Here is a 23370-nt window from a genome sequence, read left to right as displayed (position 1 = left end):
CATAGTGAATACATTACTTTTCATGTCATTTTTAATTCCCAACTTTGTAGGTATTTTGTCTATATGTGCATGGAGTACTGCATGACCAAACTAATCTGAGACATACAAACACAGGCCAGCAATCTCTCTTTACAAAGAAAGTATGAACCATCACATACTTACTGCTAAACTGGCATGGTATTTAAAAAAACTGTACAATCCAGACACATTCTGCTTCTCTTTTGGCTTAGTACAAAAGCACACCTAATACAAGTACATACAAATATTACATGAGGACACTCAGTATTTACCTCTATCTCATGTAAGGAATCCCAGCACTTAAACTTTCTGAGACATTCAATGCAGCAGAGTGCAATGGAAATGCATGCCAGAAACACTGAATTCACAACAAGATACTGAGGGCCAAGGCCACTTTCATTAAAAAACATAGTCAGCAGTCACAGAAATGTAGCAATTAAAGCAGTTGCACACAGAGTCAAAACTCAGGGATCGGAGCTCTCCTCAGATTGAAAGATTCAAGTGCACAGTGCTTACCTCCCAGGAGCACATGTCCCCACCCCATCAGGATAGGATGGAGCAACCTCTACACTTAGAGCAAATCTGTCACTATAGAAAAAGGAATGCAGGATCTGTAAAGCCACAGTCTGTCAACAAGCAGGAGCACTGCTACTACAGCCAGTGCATTGCAAGCATGGAAGCTGGGGGCTTTGCTCTCACCACAGCACTAGATTATGCATACTGCATTAAAGTGACATTATACAGAATACACAGGTCTTACAAACAGAAAATGCTCCAGATTTCAACCTGAATTAAGAAAGTAGGTATACAACCTTTACAACAATAGTTTCTATACATATACAAGCTGTAGAACTCTGTAACAGAGTTTTGTTTGCACAACTGTATGTGTACTGCAATGAAGAGTCTGTGTGCCATGCTGCAAGTAAAATGCAAACCATGGGGAAAAAGGCAGGAAAAGTTTTCTGCTTACAGCTGAAAGGATTGTCTAACTGATCTTGCCCCACCCACTTGTGCCCTTACACATGCACTTCCCTTTCAATCAAACTAATATTGGACAAGGGAACAACATTATATTTTATTTCAAATATATAATATATGTAACATTATAGACTTAGAAGTAGCTAAGCAGAAAGTCTTCACCTGCTGTTTCTAGGGATATATGTTAATTTGTATTTCAACTGGCTGCCCCTCTTATTAATTCCTGCAGGTATTTGCTTTTCATCCCTATTAATACAGCACTCATATTTCTTTCATATGACCAATTAGTTATTATGTGCCTGAAGCATACCAGAAATGTACAATACTAGTAATAATAATTCTGGTATTTTATTGATTCTCTTAACAAGGTTATTAATTTTATAGTGATAGAGTTAGGCAATGTTATTCTTCTACATGGACTACTGGAAAGACAGAACTTAATATGCACTGAATTACTATCCCACTCCCTTCACATTTGTGTTTAAGGAACCACATGTGAACTAAGCTTGATTACAGCAACTTTCTGTATCATTGCTCTGATTTCCTGTTATACTATTCCTTGTTACACTTGATGCTTTGCATACTTCCATTTGATTTTTGGGTGGTATCTTTTCCTAAGCATTTTTTCCTCCCTCCAAAAGAGAATTTACAATACAATGAAAGTATTTCCTGACGTAATTGCAAATCGACTTACCCCTCAGTCATGAAATCTACAGCAAATGAATACACCAAAGTTCTCCAAATTAAATGCTTATTATATTTGAATTTGAAGTCAAAGCTTAACCATAATTAGATAAACATGAATTCACTAACTAAAGTAAAGCATTCACATGCACCCACTCTATATTGATCATATAGGATGTATTCAAATAACGATGACAGCAATGCCTTAGATTTTATTTTTATGCTGGCATTTTGTACTTTACACTACGTTTTCTCTTGGAAATGTTAAGAGGTACACAGGCTGATTTTTCACCCACACAGGTATCTAATAAATTCTCTACTTCTCAAGAAAAACATAGGGGAAAAACACTGGGTTTTTTTCCTAAAAATTATTAAAAACATTCATTTCTCACTGGACTGAACAATCTTCAAAAATTTTTATAGAGATTTCATGTCTGTACTACATTTATCTATTCTTAACTTTGGATTTAGGAAGTGATCCAATGTTTTGTGAAAATGGTAGACCATTCGAGTAACAACCTGAATTAAGGAATTTAGCTTTCTGTACTCCTCTTATTCAGCATTTGACCTATACAGGTCCCTCTGGAAATATATCGAATTTCCATTTGCCCAAAGTAACTTCTGAACTATTTCACCTTATGCTTTAAAAAAAAAAAATAAATAAACAACTTCAATGATAAGAAGCTACTTTGTAACTGAAAACATCTGGAAATTCTTTGGCAAGTAAACTGATGAGAAGATGAGGCTAAGTGGTCTGGGAAGGTATGTATTTACTACAGAGATGAAGAACCCTAACAGAAAGGACTGTTTTCAAACATGAAAAGGGAAAATACCAGTTACTTGCAGAGAAATCATGCAAATCATCAATAAAGAATTCTCAAGACAGTACTCCTATACTGTAGCAAGTAATCAGAAAACAGATTACGGCAAAAAGGTTTTCAATAATTAAGCTTATTCCATAGAATACTGTTAAAAATTCCTCATTGAACTAAAATTAGGTTGGAAGGAAGGTTGGAACTAAATGACCTTTAAGGTCCCTTCCAACTCAAACCATCCTATGAATGAACAATGCCTCCATCACATGGAACTAGACCATCCTTGGTGGCTGACATCTGGTTTTGAAGGGTCATATTCATATGCTGCAGGGAAACCACACAGCTAACCAGGTTTCCTCAATATATAGGTTCCCATTTGATTTTGTCTTTCCCACCCTTCAGTAATCCTGCAGAACAGTCGAGTTCTGTCAAGGAAGAACAGACTCCAACCTTCAAGAGCAAAACTCAATCAAGTCTTTGTATCAATGAAATCATAAAATAAATCCATTTGATAGGCAGACTGGCAACTGAAAATGGCAAGATGTGAAAGATTCCTGTTTGTAATTGAACTAAACAAAAGATTCCAGAGTTTGGTGGTGGGATGCTTCTGGGCTGCTTGTTGCTGTTTTGCATTAGTCGCATATAAAGGAAGGTATTCTTCCTTCAAATTCTATTTTAGCAGTGATCTCCTTTAATTCAATTGACAAGAGAAAAAATTTTAAGCATAAGAAGAACACTAATCAAAGCTCAGAATCTGACCATCTGTCCTCTAAAAATCTAAGTGGTATATACGACAAGCAGTTAGTTTAAAGATTCTTCTGGCAATTAATATACAGAACAAAGAAAAAAGAGTAAATTACATTTACATTAATTTAGTTGGCAAGTTCTTTGTACACAAGCAAGCAGGTCCCATCAAAGTTGCTAAATTTTAATTCTCAAGTCAGGTCATAGGAATCTCTTAATTGCAAAGCATTTGCTATGTTGATAGGGTATCACCAGAAACAACTGTCTGGTACAGAAAATTATAGTACAATAATTTTATACTAACTTAAGTATTAGCACATATGTTGCTGGCTTCAGAATAAAAACCAAGTTGCTTCTATTTTAAAAGAAAATATATCAAATTAGGATTCACAAAAGTTTTTAACCTCTACTGGAATCATAAAAATTAGTATTTTTGTTTGCAGTGCTTCAGGCAAACAGCATCGCTCACACTTGACCACTTATCCTTTGAATCATTCCGTTTTGGGAAGCAAGGCTGCTAAAGTGGCCTAAAGCCAGCCCCCATCAAGGACCTCTGTTACAAATAAAGTAGTTAAAAACAGATGGTTACAAACCTCAAAATTCTGAAAAATAAAGAGCAGCAAAGAGCAGTTAACACTGCACAATTCATTAAGAATCTCATGATAAACGAAGAAAACCACAGATGACCCACAGAACGAAATGCTGACGAATGATCCGCTTGAAACAGCGGGAACCATGGAGAAGCCTGCTGCTCCCACTACCTGCACAGAGCACAAAGCACTGCACACTGCGAGGTGGGGAGGTTTCGGCTGGTGAGAGTAGAAGAGTTACAGAAAAAAAGAAAGGAGTCACTGCTGGAAGAGTCCCTGTGGTAAACAGTAAATCAGGATGCAAATGCTGCTGCTGCAAAGCACAGTTTGCAGCACAAGTAAACTTCTGAAGGGGAATGCGAAGGTGGCCCTCCTACTGGGCTATCAACTGCACCACAGATTCAGCTATCTTTGTCACAAGCCACGAGGGGACACAAGCCACAAAGGCAGGAGCCCATGTTACACCAACTTAATAGCAAAAAGTAAATGCAGAAGTTCAAAAAGTGAGGCTTGTGTTTCTGACAGCAAAGTTAATAAAGCAAGCTTTGAATTTCCCTTTTTTTTCCTGATGGTATGTTATACCTCCTGATCAGAAACAAGATTTCTCATTCCTAGTCTTGACTTCTCTTCTTTGAAGTTTTAAGGCAGTTGGTTTTCTACTGTAAAGTTTTGAACAATAATTCAGATTTTTGACGGTGCTATATTTACTATATATACTCTTGTCTCCAGCACAATCACAGGAGACCACCAGGAAAATTACTGATGAAGAATAACATGTGCTCTGCTATTTATCCAGTAACAATAAAAATAAGTGTTAACTCTAAACAATCCTGCTATTAAGAAAGAGTTACCTGCTTTTTACATACCCAAGCTCAGGTGCAATTTTTAATACACTATAAAACTTACATCTTACATCTTCACATCATCTTCACATCATCTTATAACTTACACTTATATCTTCATAGGTATAAGGTTTAAGTGAAACAGACTTCTCCTGAAATCCACCTAATGTGATTTATTTCACCAGGTATTTTCCAGATACATATAAATAAGGAATTATATCTCCCCAGGAATACATGGTTAATACATGGCATGGTTAGGGTGGAAACAAAATGCAAAAGCTGTTGTCACAAATCCTCTGGTCCTGGCTTTTAGGCACTCAGTCTCTACCTGGCACCCCTAATTCTCCCTAGTGCTTAGGCACTCCTTCTGTGACACTGAGGGGTGCTCCTGCCTCCTTGCCTAGCAGTAACAGCAGTAATTTACTGCAGGGACACAAGGGCATGAGAAGGAACTTTCACATTTGTTACTGGAGGATCAGAAATCAGACTCCTTGTATACCTTGTCAAACTGGTTTATACTAGCTGTAATTTTCATACTGCTGCAAGACATCACAACTGTTAGCAGTTCCATTTAAATGGAGACACAGGTTTGGACTCAAGAAAATCTCTCAAAAATGTGTGTACATATGCAGATGTATGCTTGTGTAATTGTCTATGCTAAACAGCTCCCTGGTTTGGGGAAGTCTAACTATGGGAATTAGATTTCTGAGCTCACAGCAGCGAGGGCCTATGCAACACTCAAAGCAACCAGCAGGCTCATCCCCACAGCAGCAGGCAGCTCTAGTGCTGCACCCAGCAGCAACACTGCAACAAAAGGATGGAAAGAGTGAAGGCAATGACTGCTCCTGGGAAGGGCTATCTCTGTCACACACGCCAGTGCCACCCCAACTCTAAACTGGGCTGAAAGCTGACAGAGGTGTTCTGTTGTTTGAATGGACTGTATCCAAGTTCACAGGATGCCTGTTAGGAGTACTGTACAATTTTAAAAACTCTATGCAGACTTGGCCTTTGCTTCTGAAACAACAATTCAACAAGTAGGGCGTCACTGCCATTCTAAGAAAAACTGCCTTATTCAGGCTCTTTTGAAACCTTTTGCCCGAGAGTCAACTGCCTATTTAAAAAAAAAAATATTTCATTTTGGTTGTGGAATCACCACTACCAGACATAAAAATAGTTCTCCCTATGAATTTATCTTCTTAATACTTCAACCAGCTTGTGTCTTGGCTTTATTCTGCTGACCGGCTGAATTACCAAACACTGCATTACCATTTTTCTACTGTCATGGTCTGTCCTTCTGCCTCCCATGCTGACAACATTAAATGCTTAAGTAATTACCTTAGAGTATTTGTAAAAAACAATGGTTTATACACATTCATCTGAAGTGAATAAGCACATCTTGAAACACTGGAATTTTACTATGACCACATACAGTTCTACCACAGAGTGTTGAATAATGCCATTCCAGTATGATTACTTATTCAATTCCCTTGGATACTTGATTTGTTTTTCTAAACACTAGCCTAAGGTAATGTGATTTTTGTCAACATCGCATTTATTTTCTTGCTCTCATATATCTACAATGTTATTTCTAAACAAAACACTAAACAAAGTTATTTAGAAACTATTTTTTTAAACAATTATATACAAAAATGTTCCATGGGCATGAGCCCTGAGAAAAATCTCAGTACACTAGCACTATTTAATTAACAGAGTCTCACTTGCTAATTCACAGCAATGCCTACTAAAGACAAACCACACGTCTATACTTGGTCACCAAAAAGATGGAGAATCTTAGCAGGTGTCAAGGACTATATATATATATATATATATATATATATATATAGACTCAATGCACTGAATTTCTTAGAAAATGAGCAGAACTTACAGAAAATGATGAGCCATCCTTTGAAACTGCAACTGGGTAAATTCCATCTCCTAGCTGCACAGAGAGCTCCCAGCTACTTCTCTTTGATTTAGCAATAGGAATTCTAAAAAAGAAACAGACAGAAAAAAAATTTTTAACAGAGATTTCATGGTTGTCCCAAGTTAACCAGAAGCGCTTGCCTCATAGGATGGTCATGAAGGATAGAACGTATCATTAATCTATAGACACAGTTGGAGAGCATACTTGAAAAAAATATATACTAAATACATTTTTCTGTCAAACAGCATATAAGGAGAAAATACACTCTTACTTTCTTTCTAGATTTGCCTTGACACACTGGGTATGCTGATAAAGTTACAGGAGGCCCTTGAATACAGCCAGCACTTGCTGCAGAATTAGCTCAAACAGGATGAAAAGCAGATGAGAAAGTGGGTTGGCAGGAGAATAGCAGTAGTGATAACTGGAGCAGTCTTTTTAAGGGCAAAATATAATCATTATTTCTTTAATCTCATTCTCAGTAAATCTTAATTAAAAGCCAATTACAGACAAAAGAGTCAGCCAAACAAGTAATACAAGTAACTTTATAATATACATTTTTAAGTATCTCATACACAGAGCCCTTCAAGCATACTGAAAAAATAATGATGTATCATCACAGCCCATACGCAGGATTATACTGATTCCTGCAGCATTCTGTGGATGCACCATTTATCAAGTAACACAGGAAACCGAAATCTTTTCAACTTAAAAAAGCACACACCTGAGAGCAAAGGAATGAGAACTGAGCCTCCATTCTTCGAAATTCAGAGTGAAACATGCAATTTTCAGGTATTTTATTTAAATGTATATTCATTTTCATTTTCCTCATTCTGACTCTTCTCGAGTCTCTTCCACTTTGCCATAACAAGCCAAAAGCATACTATAACTTTTCTAATGAATGGTCACCATATATTACCATCAGGAAGCACCACATAGCCTAAACAGAAGATAAGAAGGTGCAATTTAAACTCCATTAAAACAAAGACACACTATTTTGGTATAGCTTTTCTTCCACACTGGCTCTTAGACATTTAGGTTTTTCTGGAAGAAATCTGTAGGGATAATAAGTTTATCACCTTTACGTCCCCTCTAAGGATCATTTCTGCCATAACGTTAATCTATTGTACATTATAGCACTTACTACACCATTTTATTGCAGCCTTCAGAGCCTTAAAACTTGTAAACACATTATGCCACATGCATCCTCCAGAGGATTTAGGTGACCAGTGAATCACATCTCCCAAAAGAGAGTGCTCAGGTTTCCTGCGGAATCAACAGGGAGAAGCACCTGTGAGGTCTCCAGAGGCCACAGGAGGAGAAATTATCTGCCCAAGCCAAGGATAACACACTGACTTGCTAAGGATTTCAACAATTATTTTAAGAACATTAGGTTTTTAGATACCTGAAACTTAAGCAAGTACAAATTCAAGTACTTAATGAGGCAAGGAGCTTCCAAAAATTGTGCCTTGCCACGTGCCTGAAAAGGAGAAATGGAAATGCTAAATATATCAGACACAAATAGATGCATACTTACCCTTAGTTACTCCTGGATCCAAGCCAAGTAAGGCCTACACCAAATTTCAGCAAACACCTTAGCCCACCTCTATCACTAACCTAAAAGTTCACAAGACAGATACTGAAAATAACCTGTTACTGTGCTAGCGATGCCAAGTGTCACCTTTCACATTTAATATAGTGAAAATTGTCAAAACAACAAATCTGAGGAATTATCCATGGTCTATTGAGTGCAACACAATTTCTCAGCAACTCATATTGGAGTATGTCACCAAACATTTAGACTGGCTGATAGGAAACACGACAGACACAGGAGTTCCTGAAGAAGAGGAAGAGGAATTTCCTGCACAGGTAGCAGGCAGCAAGCTGAGAGATGTTTTCATTGCACTTCCTGGTATCAGAGCACCAGTAAGGAGGTATACAGGCAGCACCTGGTTAAGCTCTCCATGACACCCCACTCAACAACCAACAGGATTTAGTGGTTTATAGCAACTTCATATTTCTTATATTAGAACTAAGACCTCATCACAAACTCAGCTTAGTAGATCTGCTTCACTGGTGTCATGAGATTCCTTACAGCCTCGCTGGCATAGCCCTGCTTCATATTGCATTTGACTGGAAGTGACCTCATGAATCTGGCTGCTGGCCATCAAAGGAAAGACAGTCTTGTTCTCCAGCAGGGATTATTTTTGTTCAGTCCTGTCTTGCTGAGCTTTGTCAAGTGTATCTCCAAACAGGATGCATGCCTCTTGAGAAGCATGACTATGATCACTGCTTTGCCTGGGTTTCAAACAGTCACACAATTCCTCTCTCTGCAACACCACTGGCCAGGAGGGCAAGGTCCAGAGCTGCATCTAACACCAAGTACACAGCAAGTTGTCTCTCCCTTCTGGAACTGTTAGATCCATTTGCACAGCAACATTTTTCAGCTTTGCCTGTGGTTTTGTAACTATAACTGACACTGGCTAGGACAGATACTTATACTAGCTCAAGACAATCCTACTTCTTCATTAAATCAAATTCCGTTCAGAGAAATTATCTTGTAGTAGACTCCATTTTGATAGGATTTTCAGGGAGAGAAGGTTCAATATAAATAAGGATTACAAAGTCCAAAAGTAAGGATCAAAGTCTAAGTTTGTTGAATATGAACAGGAAGTTGCTCACACTAGTTCATATAAAACTCCCCAAACTTCTGGCTACTCTCAAAATGTACAACTTTTAAAGTTCTGGATAATGGGATGAAATCCAACATATTGTATTCACAGAAAAAAAAATCCCACTGAAAATAAAAATAGTGTAATTTTTGCCATCATAAAAGACACAAAGAAAACAGAAGGCACTTCCCCTCCTAGATTCAGAGTCCACACAGTATGTCTTTCCTAGGGTTCAACACGGCCTCTCTTTTTTCTCCCAGTTTCAGCAAATTACATATTATCGAATAAAATTACTTCATTTGCATATAAAGATCACTGGCTGCAAGAAGAAACACAAGTTTCACAACAAGATGAGTGCCAGGTGAATGGGCAGCAGGGCCACGGAGAACTGTGCGCTGCTGATCCTTGCCAGGAGCATTACACACAAAGGGACAGAGAGAGCAAAGGCAGCACTGCAGCCGAAACGACAGGACATGGGTGGAAAAGGGTGTTACAAACTCCTTCCGTGCAAAAAAGGGCAGTTCTGAACCTCTCCACTCCAAATTGCCTTCTAAGGGGAAGCATCACAAGCACCGGAGCACAGATGAAGAGTGATGGCCTGGCTTTAAGTCATAAAGGCTTTACTCCAGAGCACCAATTACAAAAACATGTAAGCAGTGCAACAAGAAAAAGAGCACTGTTTGCCTGCTTAGTTATTTATTTTCAAGCTCTACTGCCGTTTGTTCAACTAGAGATGATGTCTGTGCAGAATGTATTACGTCCCTTTTACCCTCAAATGCCATTCATGGGAGAGGGAGACACTTTAGAATAACACAGCAACCAAAGCTCCTGGTTTCCTTGCAAGCTCTCAGTGAGGAAAGCAGACAACTGCGAAAAACTTTAGATCGACACACACTTACTGTGCTCATGGAAAACATTAATTAAACTATTATCTGTTCCAGTCAAGAACAAACAATGAAAGGAAACGGACACTCACAAAAGCAAATCAAGTAATAACTTTGCCCTGGCCATTTTGATTGTCACCAACCAATCCGATAGAAGGAACTCAATAAAAATGACGATTTTCTGCAGCTTGTGGATAATAAACTTACCTCTCCCAATTACCACTGATGATGTAAATGTGCTAGGACGTCACCAGCTCCTAAAGGCCCAGAAAACTGAGTACAGATTTTTTTACTTCCAATTCAAAATACATGCTTTAATGCTGAGGGGGAAAACACTTACAAATTCCTCTTCACTTCTGATATTTTTGCTGCATAATACTTTACGTAAACAGAGAAATCCCAAACTATCATAACAAGTCCTCCTGTTTGAAAGTTTATAAGCGTTTGAAAACCACATTTTATGACACTACATAAAGCTGTTTTTCAATTGGCAATTACCTATTCAGCAGTTAAATAAAAGTGAAATATTGACTTAAAACAATGTTAATGGTCAAAGAATCATTAAGAAATCCTTCATCATAACTTTCACAGCAGGTGGCCTGTAAAATGATCAAGAATAATGTGCTGGATTCTGTAGCCACCAAGGTCAGTTTCTGCATACAAATCTTGCAGAGGGAGAAAAAAAGACCTTCAGAAAGTGGGCCATTCATCTGAACCAAGTTCAGAGAATTTCCAGCACTGTGAAAAGATATGTTATGCAAGCACATAGATGTATTCAGTGGGGGTAGACTGAACCAGCTACATGGAGACTACAAAGGAGCCCTCCCATGGCTCATGAATAAGTCGAGGAAATGATCAGAAAAAAATGCAGAGATGTTTAGACAGATGGCCCACTTAAAATGCCTGGGACAGGGCATAAGCAATTTTAATGAAACTTTAGATCTACCATATAAATTGTTTCTTATTTTCCCTGCCCTCCCCCCACCCCTCAAAAAAAAAAAAAAAAAAAAAACCCACCAAGAAAGGCAAATAGAAATCTAACAACTCAACAAGAGCCTATCTTGTGATGCACAAAAAAATATAAACACAAAAAATTACCAAAAAAAGGAAGCAAATCTCACACTTTTGAGCATTATTTGTTTAATAAGTTCACATGCAAAGAAATATCCTTCACAGAACCTTCAACTATCAGATGAATATAAAAGCAGGGAATGGATAGATTAAAAGAATTCTAAACAGAAGTGTACTGCCAAACAAAACACAAACCTAAGCTTTAGTATCTGAGTACTTTCAACACTTTCCAACATAAAAGTTCATCATCACACAGAAAAGATAAAAGCAGCATTTTCACAGGATTATTTTAAGAACCAAAAATTATGTGAAAGGAACCTAAGAATCTGGGAATATTTTATTCAGCAATTCGAAGTATTTTCTATATCTATTCACACACATTTTCTACATGTATTCAGACTGGTCCATCTATACATATCACATGCCCTTTTACGTAAAAATAGGTTTTCCTTCTTCCTGCTTTATATGTGCATATATATACACATGTACCGCTTTAACTGTGAATATGAAAATATACCATCATTACACTAAATTATAGTTCTTCATATGTCATGCAAAATAATAACCCCTACTAGCCTGTGTGGCAGCTGATCAGACAAAGGCTGAAAGAATTACTCGATAGTTATATCAAAAAGGTTTTACATTACATTTTCTTACATATCACATTGAGATCAATAACAAATACACATCCTTATAGCCATGTACTCTATCTGAATAGTGACCACAGGAAAAAATGAAATTACATGGAAGGTACACTATAAAATAAAAAGCAATGCTTTAAAAGGATGCTGTGGAGTACACTGTGCTTTGATTCACAACAGCGTACATCTGGATGTTCCCTTAGCAGAAGCTTTTCAAGCAATTTGCATTGACATAAGAGCCTGCAATCCAGTGACCAATGAAAACCTCCAGTACCTTCAGCAGTGAAACCCAGATGAGGGCTAAAGAAACAGTTAAGCTAGTTCTTATAAATCTAGGGTGAATTTAGCTGCCCAGACCTAAGAGTATGGCTCAACCCCTTTCATCTTCATTTAACTGAGAAATAACCTTGCAAACAACCTGAGCTCACCCTGGCTAACCCACTTCTACTTTGGAGGTATCTAAACATGCAGGGCTTGGGTCTTGCAAAGAGAGACACCCTAACCTTACCCAATGTTTTACCACCAGCATCCTCAGCAGCCTGGCAGGGGGAAGGAACTAGGGGCTCCTCTGCCAAAGCCTTCTCCACAGTCTTAACAAGAAATTTTCCTCCAAACACGCAGCCGATCAACAACTCTAAGCTTTTTGAAAAATCTTCCATGAATCTTTTAGCTTTAAATCTATTGGGTAAATGAAGTAGGATTGCTGGTATTGCCTGTCTTGCTATAACAAAGTCCTGTTTGCAGAGCATATGTCCAGAGAACCAAAGATCCATGCTATCAGTCTTCCTCAGCCTGTGAGGGTTCACATCCACCTCCCATCTCTCGGGAGAAAGGGCCAGGGCCCAGGTAAACACTGGGGAACTCACCACCCTGCCCTGCTGATGGTAGGAAGGAATGAGAGATTCATGAAGACTCGGAGAATTCACGGAGACTCAGCTTTGCAGCCTGATGATGCATTCTTTGGGACAAAAAGTTTTGGCACTTGGTCCTAATGCCAGGAAATTTCGATGTACTTTGCATTTAATAAACTGGATAAAACACAGTAACTCTGGGAGCTGCACGTAGAGCCCAAGACCTCTCAGTTTCAGAAAAGGGTCAGACGGCCCAGTCCTTCAGCAGGTGACAGCATACCTTGATAATTTCAAATAAATAAATGTAAAAAATATCTGAAACTGATTTCCTCTCCGATGATATGTTAGGGCCTACTTTAGTATTTGGTTTGTGTTGGAAAAAGCAAAGATCACAAGCATTAATGCTGGATAAGAGATGTTGCTACTTGTCTCATTTGCGAGCATTTGTGAAATAAGAAGCAAGGAACACTCAAATCAAGCATTCACAAGTACAGAGAAAAGACATTTATTTTTAGTATAATTTCCAAGTCTGTACCTCTGTTTTTTCAACCATCTTTCCTAAATCAGCAAAACTATTTACCAAAGGAGGAACCACTTGCAAGCAGGTGTTTTTAATCAGATCAGTCAACAATATTGACTTGTGCATGCTGACAATTGTTATGGAGAGAAAAATCTAAAAATCTGTTTGTCATCAAAAAAAGTTGGGGCTATTTCTCCTCCAATTAAAGTACTTAATTTCATAACTTTGTTGTTTTCTGAAACATTTTTTTTAATTTTTATTAAGAGATAACTTTGGGCAGTTGGCAAAACTAATCATAATAATTTACTCCACCAAAAGGAAAACAGCAAATGCTTTTTCCTATACAAGCCTTCCCATATTTCCTTGAACAAAGAAACTTATTGTGCAGATATTTAGGAATAGTCTCACAATAATTATCTCACTTTCTTTTTATGTGCAAAGAGCTTCAGAACAAACCACTGTAATGCAGTAAGGAGGACTAAAGCTCTTCTGTTAACATCATCCAGTAGCAGTTACGTCCTTTCATGTAACATGATTGTATTAAGATGTAGCTGCCTGTTGGGCGGTCGGTTTCCTACGTCTCCATTCAATGAAGGGCTGTTCCCAGTAATAATGTGCTATTTTCCACTTTGTATTACATTTAGAATACTACAGGTTTGCTGTCCACACAAAAAATAGGCAGAAGGAAATGCTAACCTACTAATATGAAAATGAGGTGAAGTGATTAAAAATTACCTCTAAGTTTGATAAGGAAATAATCCGATTTTACTTCTACACATAATACTATTTTCCATACTCTCTTTTTTTTAAAACATCCAGGCAAATTTTGTGCTAGGTTTGTTGTACTCATCTCCGTAGTGAAATCTACCTACTAACCTTGAGCTCAATTGCCACTAATGGCTTTAAACCTGAATCAAAACACATTTGGTGCTTTAATCTGTCATCCCTTCTGTCAGAATTTCAGTTATTCACCCACTTTTGTAACAGAAGTTCTGGAGAGTATAACTCAGAAGTAACAGGACAATATACAGTGGCTGTGAGAATATCAGTGTTGTACCTCAGATCAGGAGTAGTTCTCAAAGCAAATTATCCCAACCATCTGCACTTAGAATGCTTTGAATCACACTGCAGAACAGTCTTGGGACATGCAAACCAGGTCCCTCTCTGATGCAAGAAAGGCCAAAGCCAGGCTCCAGAACTGCACCCAGCACACTCCAGTCACAAATGGGCATTCAGTTCACAGGACTGGACTAGAACTAATCAAAAGTCAAATACATACAGTCAGAGTATGAGCTCCTCATCATGAACAAGATGGTACATTTGTACTGGTACACCCTCTAATGGCAGCTAGATTAAATCTTGAAGAATCCCTAATTCACATGAAGAGATTTTGATCTAATGACAATTTCTGCAATTGCATTCCCTCAAAATTCTAAGTTCAGTATTTAGTCTAGATGTTCAGAAAAAAAAACCAAAACCACAAAAACTCTAATATTTAAATTCAAGCTCAACCCCTCTTATTTAGTTGCCCCAGTAAAAGTTATATTATCGAGTGTTTAATACCTACCAGCTCCTGCCAGCTGAAAGCAAAAAAAAAAAAAGTGCAGCATATTTGAAAAATCATTCTGCCATTTTGGAGGAGAAAATACATGTATTACAATCAAATATTTAAATTCCATTTCAAAAAAATAATGGCCTGACATTCCAGAGCTGCCTCTATCCTGTTAGATAACACCACCTTCTTGAACAGATTGCCATTTCCCCAGATATCACTAATGTACAAAATTAATCCTAAAAAACACATTAACCTACCTCTTTCTTATTCAGAGATACACATCTGACCCACAGACAGTCACAGCCAGCATTAAAGGCACTAACAACAAACTGAAATGTGGTATTTTCTTAGAAGTTTTCAAGACGCATTACAGTGAAACTTTTCAGTACCTGCTGAACTTATAAAGGAGGCACCAGATCAGGAGTGAGAGACAACTACTACAGCCAAGGGGAAAGGAAAGACATCAGAATAAAACCGTCTCTGAGGAAATTTGGCAACAGCACAGAGAGCAAGAACACTGGCCTTCTTCAAGGCCCACAAGGAACAGAGTGTACAAACTAAGGAAAAATTTGAAATTATACTGGCTAACCAAAATAAAACCCCCAATCTGTCTTAGGCCAAACTGAAAACACCTTTTTAGAGAACACCACCTCTAAAAATCTTTTCGAATTTCTTGTTAAGAGCTGTGTATTGAATGCTGTCTTTCCTGTGGTTTACAGTTCCATTTAGGTCTCTCACCCTTTTGATCTGTCAGTCCCCTTGGAACTACCCAGATTGTATTGAGAGAAGTATGGAATTTCTGCCCCACTTTGTAGGACACATGATTTGACCTGGTCTCTCTAAAACTTTTTACATATGCACTATCCCAAAGGTCATTGTCTAAAACAGAATTACACTCTTTTTTTTTGTGCATCTTGGAAAACACAATGCTTGCACCAGATTTCAGTAGAGTTCCCAAGTATTGTCAGAGCTCAGCCATCACACAGAGCTTATCATCTCCCACAAACTTGTTGTGGCAGAACCAAGAGCCCATCCAAGAGCTTAACTATCTCATGCCAATGAAATGGGTTTTGGAACACAGCCATATTGATCACATTTTTCTGCTGTGGTTTCTCCTCTATGAGGAACTTAATTCAGGTAATACATAGAATGCACATTCAGGACAACCCACAGTCCTGCAAAAGGATGAGCAGATTTTCCTTGCTAGCCATCCTACATGCCATAGTGTAAGAAATAGAAGCTGGCCAAGAACAGTGATTCATTTAGAACTATATGTTTTTCTAGACAGTTTCTGGCTTTTCAAAAACATGCTTCTTTACTACATGCACAAGAACTAGTGCTGGGTGACAACACAGGTATCAATGATGTATCTACCAAATCACAGGTAAATGTGATTACAGCATTTGGCTAGAGGTAGTCAAGCCATTTTCCAACAGGCAATGTGACAGCTACTTCCTCCCTCCTACATGTCAGAAATGTGGCATATTCACAGATTCTAAAGCTTTGTTCTCTGTTTCTTCTGCACTAGATTTCTATGAAACAGATTAATGCCAGCAATTCTGTTCAGTTAAAGAGAAAAAAAATAGCAGAGGAGAAGACCTCCAAAAGTTCATTAAAAATTATATTAGATAATATAAAACATGCACATCTCCCAAAAGCACTCATACATCATGTCTAGACAATTATAGCACATAGCAGAGCTCCAGTGACTCTCATTACCTTCCATATATCACCTACTACACTTTCAGCTTACATCCGGCACTCACACCACTGAGCTTTCACCACCTAATATTAACCATCTTTTCCCTTCTGAACTAATGAAAAGAGAAAGGTACCTCTCACAATGAGTTAGGCCTTACACTGGCTGAACTACCTTTAGGTACTGCTTACCTGCTTTTTTTACATTACTTAGGCACTACAACTCTAGGCCATGGAAACACAGGCATCTAATTATTTATTTAACAGTGATACATATTCAAAAGATGATAAATATCTATTGCCCTCTATGTATTTTCATCCTTTTAATAGGACACCTGCCTTTGTTCATATTATGGTCTCACAACTAAAGAGAAGAAAGCCAGTAAGAAAAATAAATGTGCGTGGATTTTCAACATGGCTAAAGTTATACACATCAGACCTGAACGAAAGAATTTGAGAATTATTAAACTAGGGTTGAATGTGAAGGACAAAAAATGTGTAGCAGCTAGTGCCTCATTCTCAGTCCTAAAAGAAAACTTTTGCCCACTAAGCTTTCTGCTGACTAAGGTTGAATTAGAGAAGCCAGGCTGTGTAGGTGGGATGACTCTTATTGGTAATGTTTATTTTAGCATAATTGTGATCAATATAGGATGGAGACATAAAAATGGCTGTACTGACTAAGGTCTAAGAAGAGTACGAGAACATAGTTACACTTCTACAGTGTACTCAGCTGTAAGCTCCTTCTCCTTCCTTGCCTTTTGCCCAGACAACTAGCACAAATCAATGCAGTTCAGTAATTCACATGACAAAGAATAAATGTCCTAAATATAAAATACATAAATAACATAATATATTAACATGTACCATATAAGTACATTTTAAAACATTATGGAAAAAAATTTTTCTTTAAACATTACCTTTTACACATCCAATTATTATTTAATGAATATAATTACACATAGATGGTACTGTTCCTCTTTATTATTAGCTCAATGCACATATGTTTTTCTCTGAATGTTCCTGTTCTATATACAAGCATGAACGAACAAATTGTATGTGGTCAACAGGATGCTAAAAAGAACATTAAGACTTTCTGACAAAAAAAACAGGCTCATTTTGAACAGAAATGCTAAGACGTGAAGTAAAACTATTGCACAAACATAAGAAAGATCCAAAGTATTTCTGAAATACATTTTCAGCAGTAGTGTATGGCAGCTGAAAGAACATACCTTAAGAAGATGTTCAGAATTGGTTCTCACGACTTTGCCTTCAGCCCCAATCCTTCCTTTGCACTCACCTGCTGAGGGAATCCATATGCAACATCCATGTTCTCTCTCAGAGAGACAGTATCCTTGTTTATACCCAACATAATTTTTCTAAAATGCAAATGACTGCAGCCCTCCTGGACCTTCCTGTGTGAGACAAACCAGCCTTGTGTGCTGGTTTTGGCTACAGTAGAGGTAATTTTCTTCATAGTTGGTGGCTGCGGTTAAATCACAAAAGTCCTTATCTCTGAGGAGTTATGCCCCACCCTTTACAGGCCTTGAACACAAGAATTTCTCATTACAATCCAACTTTTTTAAAATGTGAAACAGCAGAATGCTATCAGGTCTCACTACCCCTTGCTTCTGGGAAGACGCATATGAAAGACTGAAAGCTAAGGAAGCTGAAGAGAAGTGTGCTGTGGAAAGGTGCTACACTTCCCAAGGTAAGGAGACTAAAGCTTAAATGGCTGTCAGACTACCAGAGTTTGGAAATCACTGAAACAGAGTTTCAGTCTATTTACTCAAAAAGGTTCATTTAAATACAATGAAATGGGAAAAGGCAGCCTGTAGTAGAGGCAGACATGCAACGTCCGAGATCAAAGAACAGAAAAAACCCACAGCTAATAGAGGAATAAGGTTGACTTAATATTAGTAAGAATCTTTAAATGATTGTGATTTAAGGATACAAGCAACAAGAATAAAGGCTTTGCTGCAGGGGAGGGAGCAGGGTGGGCAACACAGAATTTAAAGAAAAGTGCTCTCAGTAGTTCAGTGAAACAGGGTTAAGTTGTCTAAGGACATTAACAGCCAGGTGCAGCCAGATGAGGGCTTGCTTTAAATTTCAGTGTCTGGTAGAAAAATGAGTAGCAGGGCCTAGAGAAAGTTATTCCTGTGTCACCAAGGTATGTCACCATCTCTTCCACCATCATGTCAGAGAGAGGAGATCCAGAAACACATATCAGAACACTGGGGTAAAGGCAGAAGCTTAAAGTCTAGGAATCCAGATTTTTTTAAGTGTTGGGGTTTTTTTTTAAATCTGGAATTAATATGCAAATAATTTATTTGTATCATCTCACTAGTAACTGCAGAAAGACTGATTTTACTAAGCACCACAGAGGGACACAATAAAGACCTGTCATCTCCTTTCTAAGTCAATGGGTAAACATCCCTGGTTTCAAAAGACCCAGGTCCTGTGCTGTTCTTTCCTGCCTAGTCTTTCTCACACTACAGGCTTTGAAGATCTATGTTAAAAGGAAGCCACAGCCAAAACAAACTCCAAGCACCACATCTAATTACACAGAAAAGTAAACTACTAAAGAATTGTCTGTGAAAGATATTAAAGAATCATCCATAATCATAAAAGGAAAAGTCATCTGAGCAGTCTCAACACAGATCCAAGGAAGAATATCCAGGTCTTTGAGTACTTACCCAGAAACAACAGAAATCAGGGTATTTTTTACTTAAGGCATCATCTATCCCAAGTATCCCATTGAAAATATGGTGACATATCCATGCAGCTTTTCTTTTAAGATTCACAATACCAGCCAGTTACAAAAACAAAAACATACAGTACCTCAGGTGGAACAAAGAAGGCTACTTCTGACGCAGGGAGCATATGACTGATTTTGAGTTGTGCAAATATCAGGGATGAGCTTCAACTCCAAGATAGTGCACAGCAACACAACTAGCAATGTTACCTCTCAAATAATTCTCCCATTACAGTTATACAAAGCTACATTGTCACAAACCAACAAATAGGCCTGCGGTCTTACATATAAGAAACATGTAAGAAGTATGTCTTTACACATAAAAGAAAAGAATATTTTTCATTTCTTTATCATTCCTTGGTAATGCACATACCAGGAATATCTTAAAACAAAAGCAAAGAAAGAGATCTCCAAGGCTCCTGAGACAAAGGCAGGGCTTATTTTCTCATGAAAATGTCTCTTCAGTATTTTTATTTAAACACACACACTAAAACTATACAGAAGAGACCCGCCTTTCTGAAACTTGAAAAGAAATAAGCCTTAGCTCAATCTTGTATGTTTGCACTTTTAGTCTTACCCTTAAACAAGACGGAATTGAGCATAACCACACTGAAGGTTTAGCTTCTACGCTGGCATATCAAATTTCAAGTCAACAGCTCTTTTATTTAAAATATGTTAGATAAAAAGGTAATATGGTCTCTGTAAAGAGTTCCCTGGAGGTTAGAAGAACCAATAAATTAACTGTTACCATATGCTTGGCTCCTTTTGGCAAAATTCAGTAACAAAACACTGCCAAACCTCTTTAGGCGGGTAAGAATATTTGGTAGCTTATAGCACAACTTGGGAAAATAGAAAACTGGACAGAAAGCTTGGAAATTAATAGAAGAAACTTCATCTCTATCCTTCTATAGTTAGCTACATGCTGTTGGAAGAAAAATTCTAACAAAGTCAACTTTATGGGTCTGATCTAAAACCAACAGCTGTCTTCTCATGGAACTCATACATTGGCTAGTATAGCAATCAATTATTCCACATTCGGTTTTTTTAAACTACGATAGATATATTATGACCTATTTTGAAAACAGGAAGGTTTGTAAAATTAGTAGTCTGAAGTATTAAAATGCATATTATCAGTGCTTTCATTATGGGTTTATTTCACTATAAATGAGAAAGTCTGGTATTATTTGCAATGCAATGTTCTTAGATTTTACTTATCTTATAATTAAATACTTCCCACCCCTTCTCCCCATATCTTTTTTACCTACGTAATTGAGACTAGATCGTGACAGATAAAAAGCCTTTAACACTACACCTCTAATTATAGTTATAGACTGGGTATCTTAAGGACATCTATTACAGACTAGTTTTTTAATACCAACTAAAAAAGTGAGGGCAAACCTAGATGGTCCTATTCCTTTACCAAGACAAGCAGGACTTGCTCTGTAGCATCAGTTATAAGGAATCAATGCTTTTTCAGATATGAACATTTTATTTTTGTAATCATCTATGATAACACAAATTCATTATTATTTTATTTCCAGTAAAATGGTTATAGCCTGTTTTTCATGCCATGATGGTTTGCATGTAGACGAAGAACAGATACTTAAAAATTCTGTATTTCTTTAATCAACTACATCATCCCAATAAATTCTAATTTTGATGTATAAAAAATTACTTATTATTCAGCTTACAGTTCCACACACATCTGGCAACCACTGTGAAGTGGGTTGACATGTATAGGACAGACATGTCACTTCTTAAAGTCATGTTATTGCATGGCTAATCCTATATTTGCATTAATTTGATACAAGCACTTACAGGTAAAAATAATCCCAAAGTATAGGTCTAAAGATTATAATATAAGCCTTTGGAAGGTTGTACCAGAGCAAAAATATTTTTTACCATTCTATGGATGTTTGCCTCATTCAGCCATTTGGGATTTTATTAATAATCTTCTCATTACTGTATTCATCTTCTGATTTCTTATTTTTTTATTTTAAGTAAGACAATTTCTGTAAAGACTTGACACTGAAATCAGAGACTTCATTACCCTGCAAAATATATCCACATTTTAAAGTATTTAAGAGGGTTAAACAAAATGCAAACATTTAATGCAACATTAAGCATGTGAAATAAAAACTTGATTGCCTAAAGCAAGCATGCTATGCTGTTACCCTGGTGACAGGTTAAAAAAGGATTGTGAGCTGAATGGCTGTATGATATGAAATTAAAATGTTTCACATTGAACAATCCAAAATGAATTGGGAAAGGTTAGAGCAGAGGAGAGAGAAATCAATTCTCCAATGGCAATGGTGAATGGAAGTGAAGTCTGAATAGGATTTGCCAGTGGGGTGCAACAGCTGCCAAATATCCTGCAGCCAAAGAATTACAATAATACTGATGAAGTGTGCAAGAGCTTTTGGAATCATTGCAGGGAACAGAGAAATACTCCTACAATAATGAGGCCATTCTGTGTCCCATCCCACTTTTGCAGTTGAATCAAAGGGAAAAGAAACGGTTGAAAATTGTAATACTCAACAACAAAGGTATAAATGAATTACCTATCCCTTCAATCAGTATCTTGTATTTAACTACAGCCTCTGTGAACATGAATGAAGTAAGCATGCTAAAGAATGGACAAATCAAGACACATACATGTAAAAGTATGCAGACAATACTGAATTAGAGACTTGCTTCCCATGTATTTTGCTGACAACATTTTTACAGCAACAGCATCCAGAGTAAGCTATACACTACACAAACAAACAGCAGGACACAACCAGTGCCTCAAGGAACTACACAAGGTCAGGTGCTGATGGTCATGCTTATCTTTAATAATCCTAGGAAAGAAACATCAGCAAAACTTCTCGTGCAAATGCAATTACACATGTATTTACTGAGCTTAGAGACCCCAAAAGTCAAGAAAAATGTTGCCCTTCCATAAAATTATCCTACACAACTTCATATCCGCCTTCGGAAACTCCAGGTAAAATACCCAGATGAAGATAAAAACATATCCTAAAAATACCTGTTAAATGACCAAGGAGCACATGGCAATTAGCACACACCTTGTTAGTTCTACGGTTTCACGCATACACATTTTACACACAGACAAATATTAAAGAACAGGTTTAGGAGGTGTAAACCTGCATGAGAGGAAATAATCGTTGGGCTTATAGAGGGGATCAAAGTAAATTAAATAGAGAGAGGTCTTGTAAAGAGAGGATCTTGCAGAAGAGGTCATAAGCAAAGCACAGATGAGAAAAGGGCAGGATTAACAACTAAAAAAGGGACAGGAATTTGGCAGCACAATAGAAAACATTCACATGTCTACATTATGCAAATTCAAGTTTCAGCATTAAGTGAACAGTAGCTACAGAAGCTATAAAGCTCTTACAGCAGATGCTGTTTTCCCAGAAAACATGGTGAAAATAAAAAATAAACATAGGGACTTAGCCAGGTCTATTTACTTTGCTGAACGCCTTTCCCACCAGCAATCACCTCAGCAAGATGTGGGGATCTTCCCAAGAGATGTTCACTGAGATTCAAACTTTAAGTAATTACTATCTTCATAATGATTTTATAATGGTTAAGCAACCCTAAAGATTAAGCAAGTGTGGATTCCTGAGTGCCCAGAATACCTTTTTCCCTAAGCTATGAAAATTTTCCATGACAGACTGCTCTGTTCCTGGAATATATGTTTAGGAATCATATGGAACAACAGCTCTGCTTTCAGACAACTATATCAATACCTTATATTACTTGTGTTATCAATTCTGATTGCATTCATTTAATCAAATCAAAGAAAAAATACTACACATATACTCTGTAGAGTCATAAATGCTACCTTAATATCCTATTTTAACTTTGATATTTTCCATAGAAATTCATTCCCAACTGGCCAAAAATGCATGTTTCATATATTTGCATGTACTTGTTTGTTTCTAGCACATATAATCCTCTTTCTGTGATAAGCAACTGAACAACTGAGAAGGGTAAATAATACCAGATTTTAAATACATCTAGAATATTATATAGGGCAGCTGGTTTTGTAGTTATTAAGCAAGATTAACCAAAAAAATACAGTAATTACTTATGAGAGGTCAAAAGAACAACATTAGATAACAGCTAGAG

At 37.3% G+C, this 23370-nt stretch overlaps 1 protein-coding gene across 1 annotated transcript in view; it reads right to left on the bottom strand.

Moving 5' to 3' along the window:
- Positions 1 to 23370, bottom strand: part of PCCA (propionyl-CoA carboxylase subunit alpha) — a 273709-nt gene that overhangs the window by 98653 nt on the left and 151686 nt on the right. Inside the window, exon 19 of the mRNA XM_048295883.1 lies at positions 6557 to 6659. Within this exon, the coding sequence (XP_048151840.1) occupies positions 6557 to 6659 (103 nt within the window). The remainder of the gene's footprint in view (positions 1 to 6556; positions 6660 to 23370) is intronic.

The sequence above is a fragment of the Corvus hawaiiensis genome, chromosome 2 (assembly GCF_020740725.1).
Source record: "Corvus hawaiiensis isolate bCorHaw1 chromosome 2, bCorHaw1.pri.cur, whole genome shotgun sequence".
Taxonomy (NCBI): Eukaryota; Metazoa; Chordata; class Aves; order Passeriformes; family Corvidae; genus Corvus; species Corvus hawaiiensis.
This window is presented reverse-complemented; position numbering and strand designations above follow the sequence as displayed.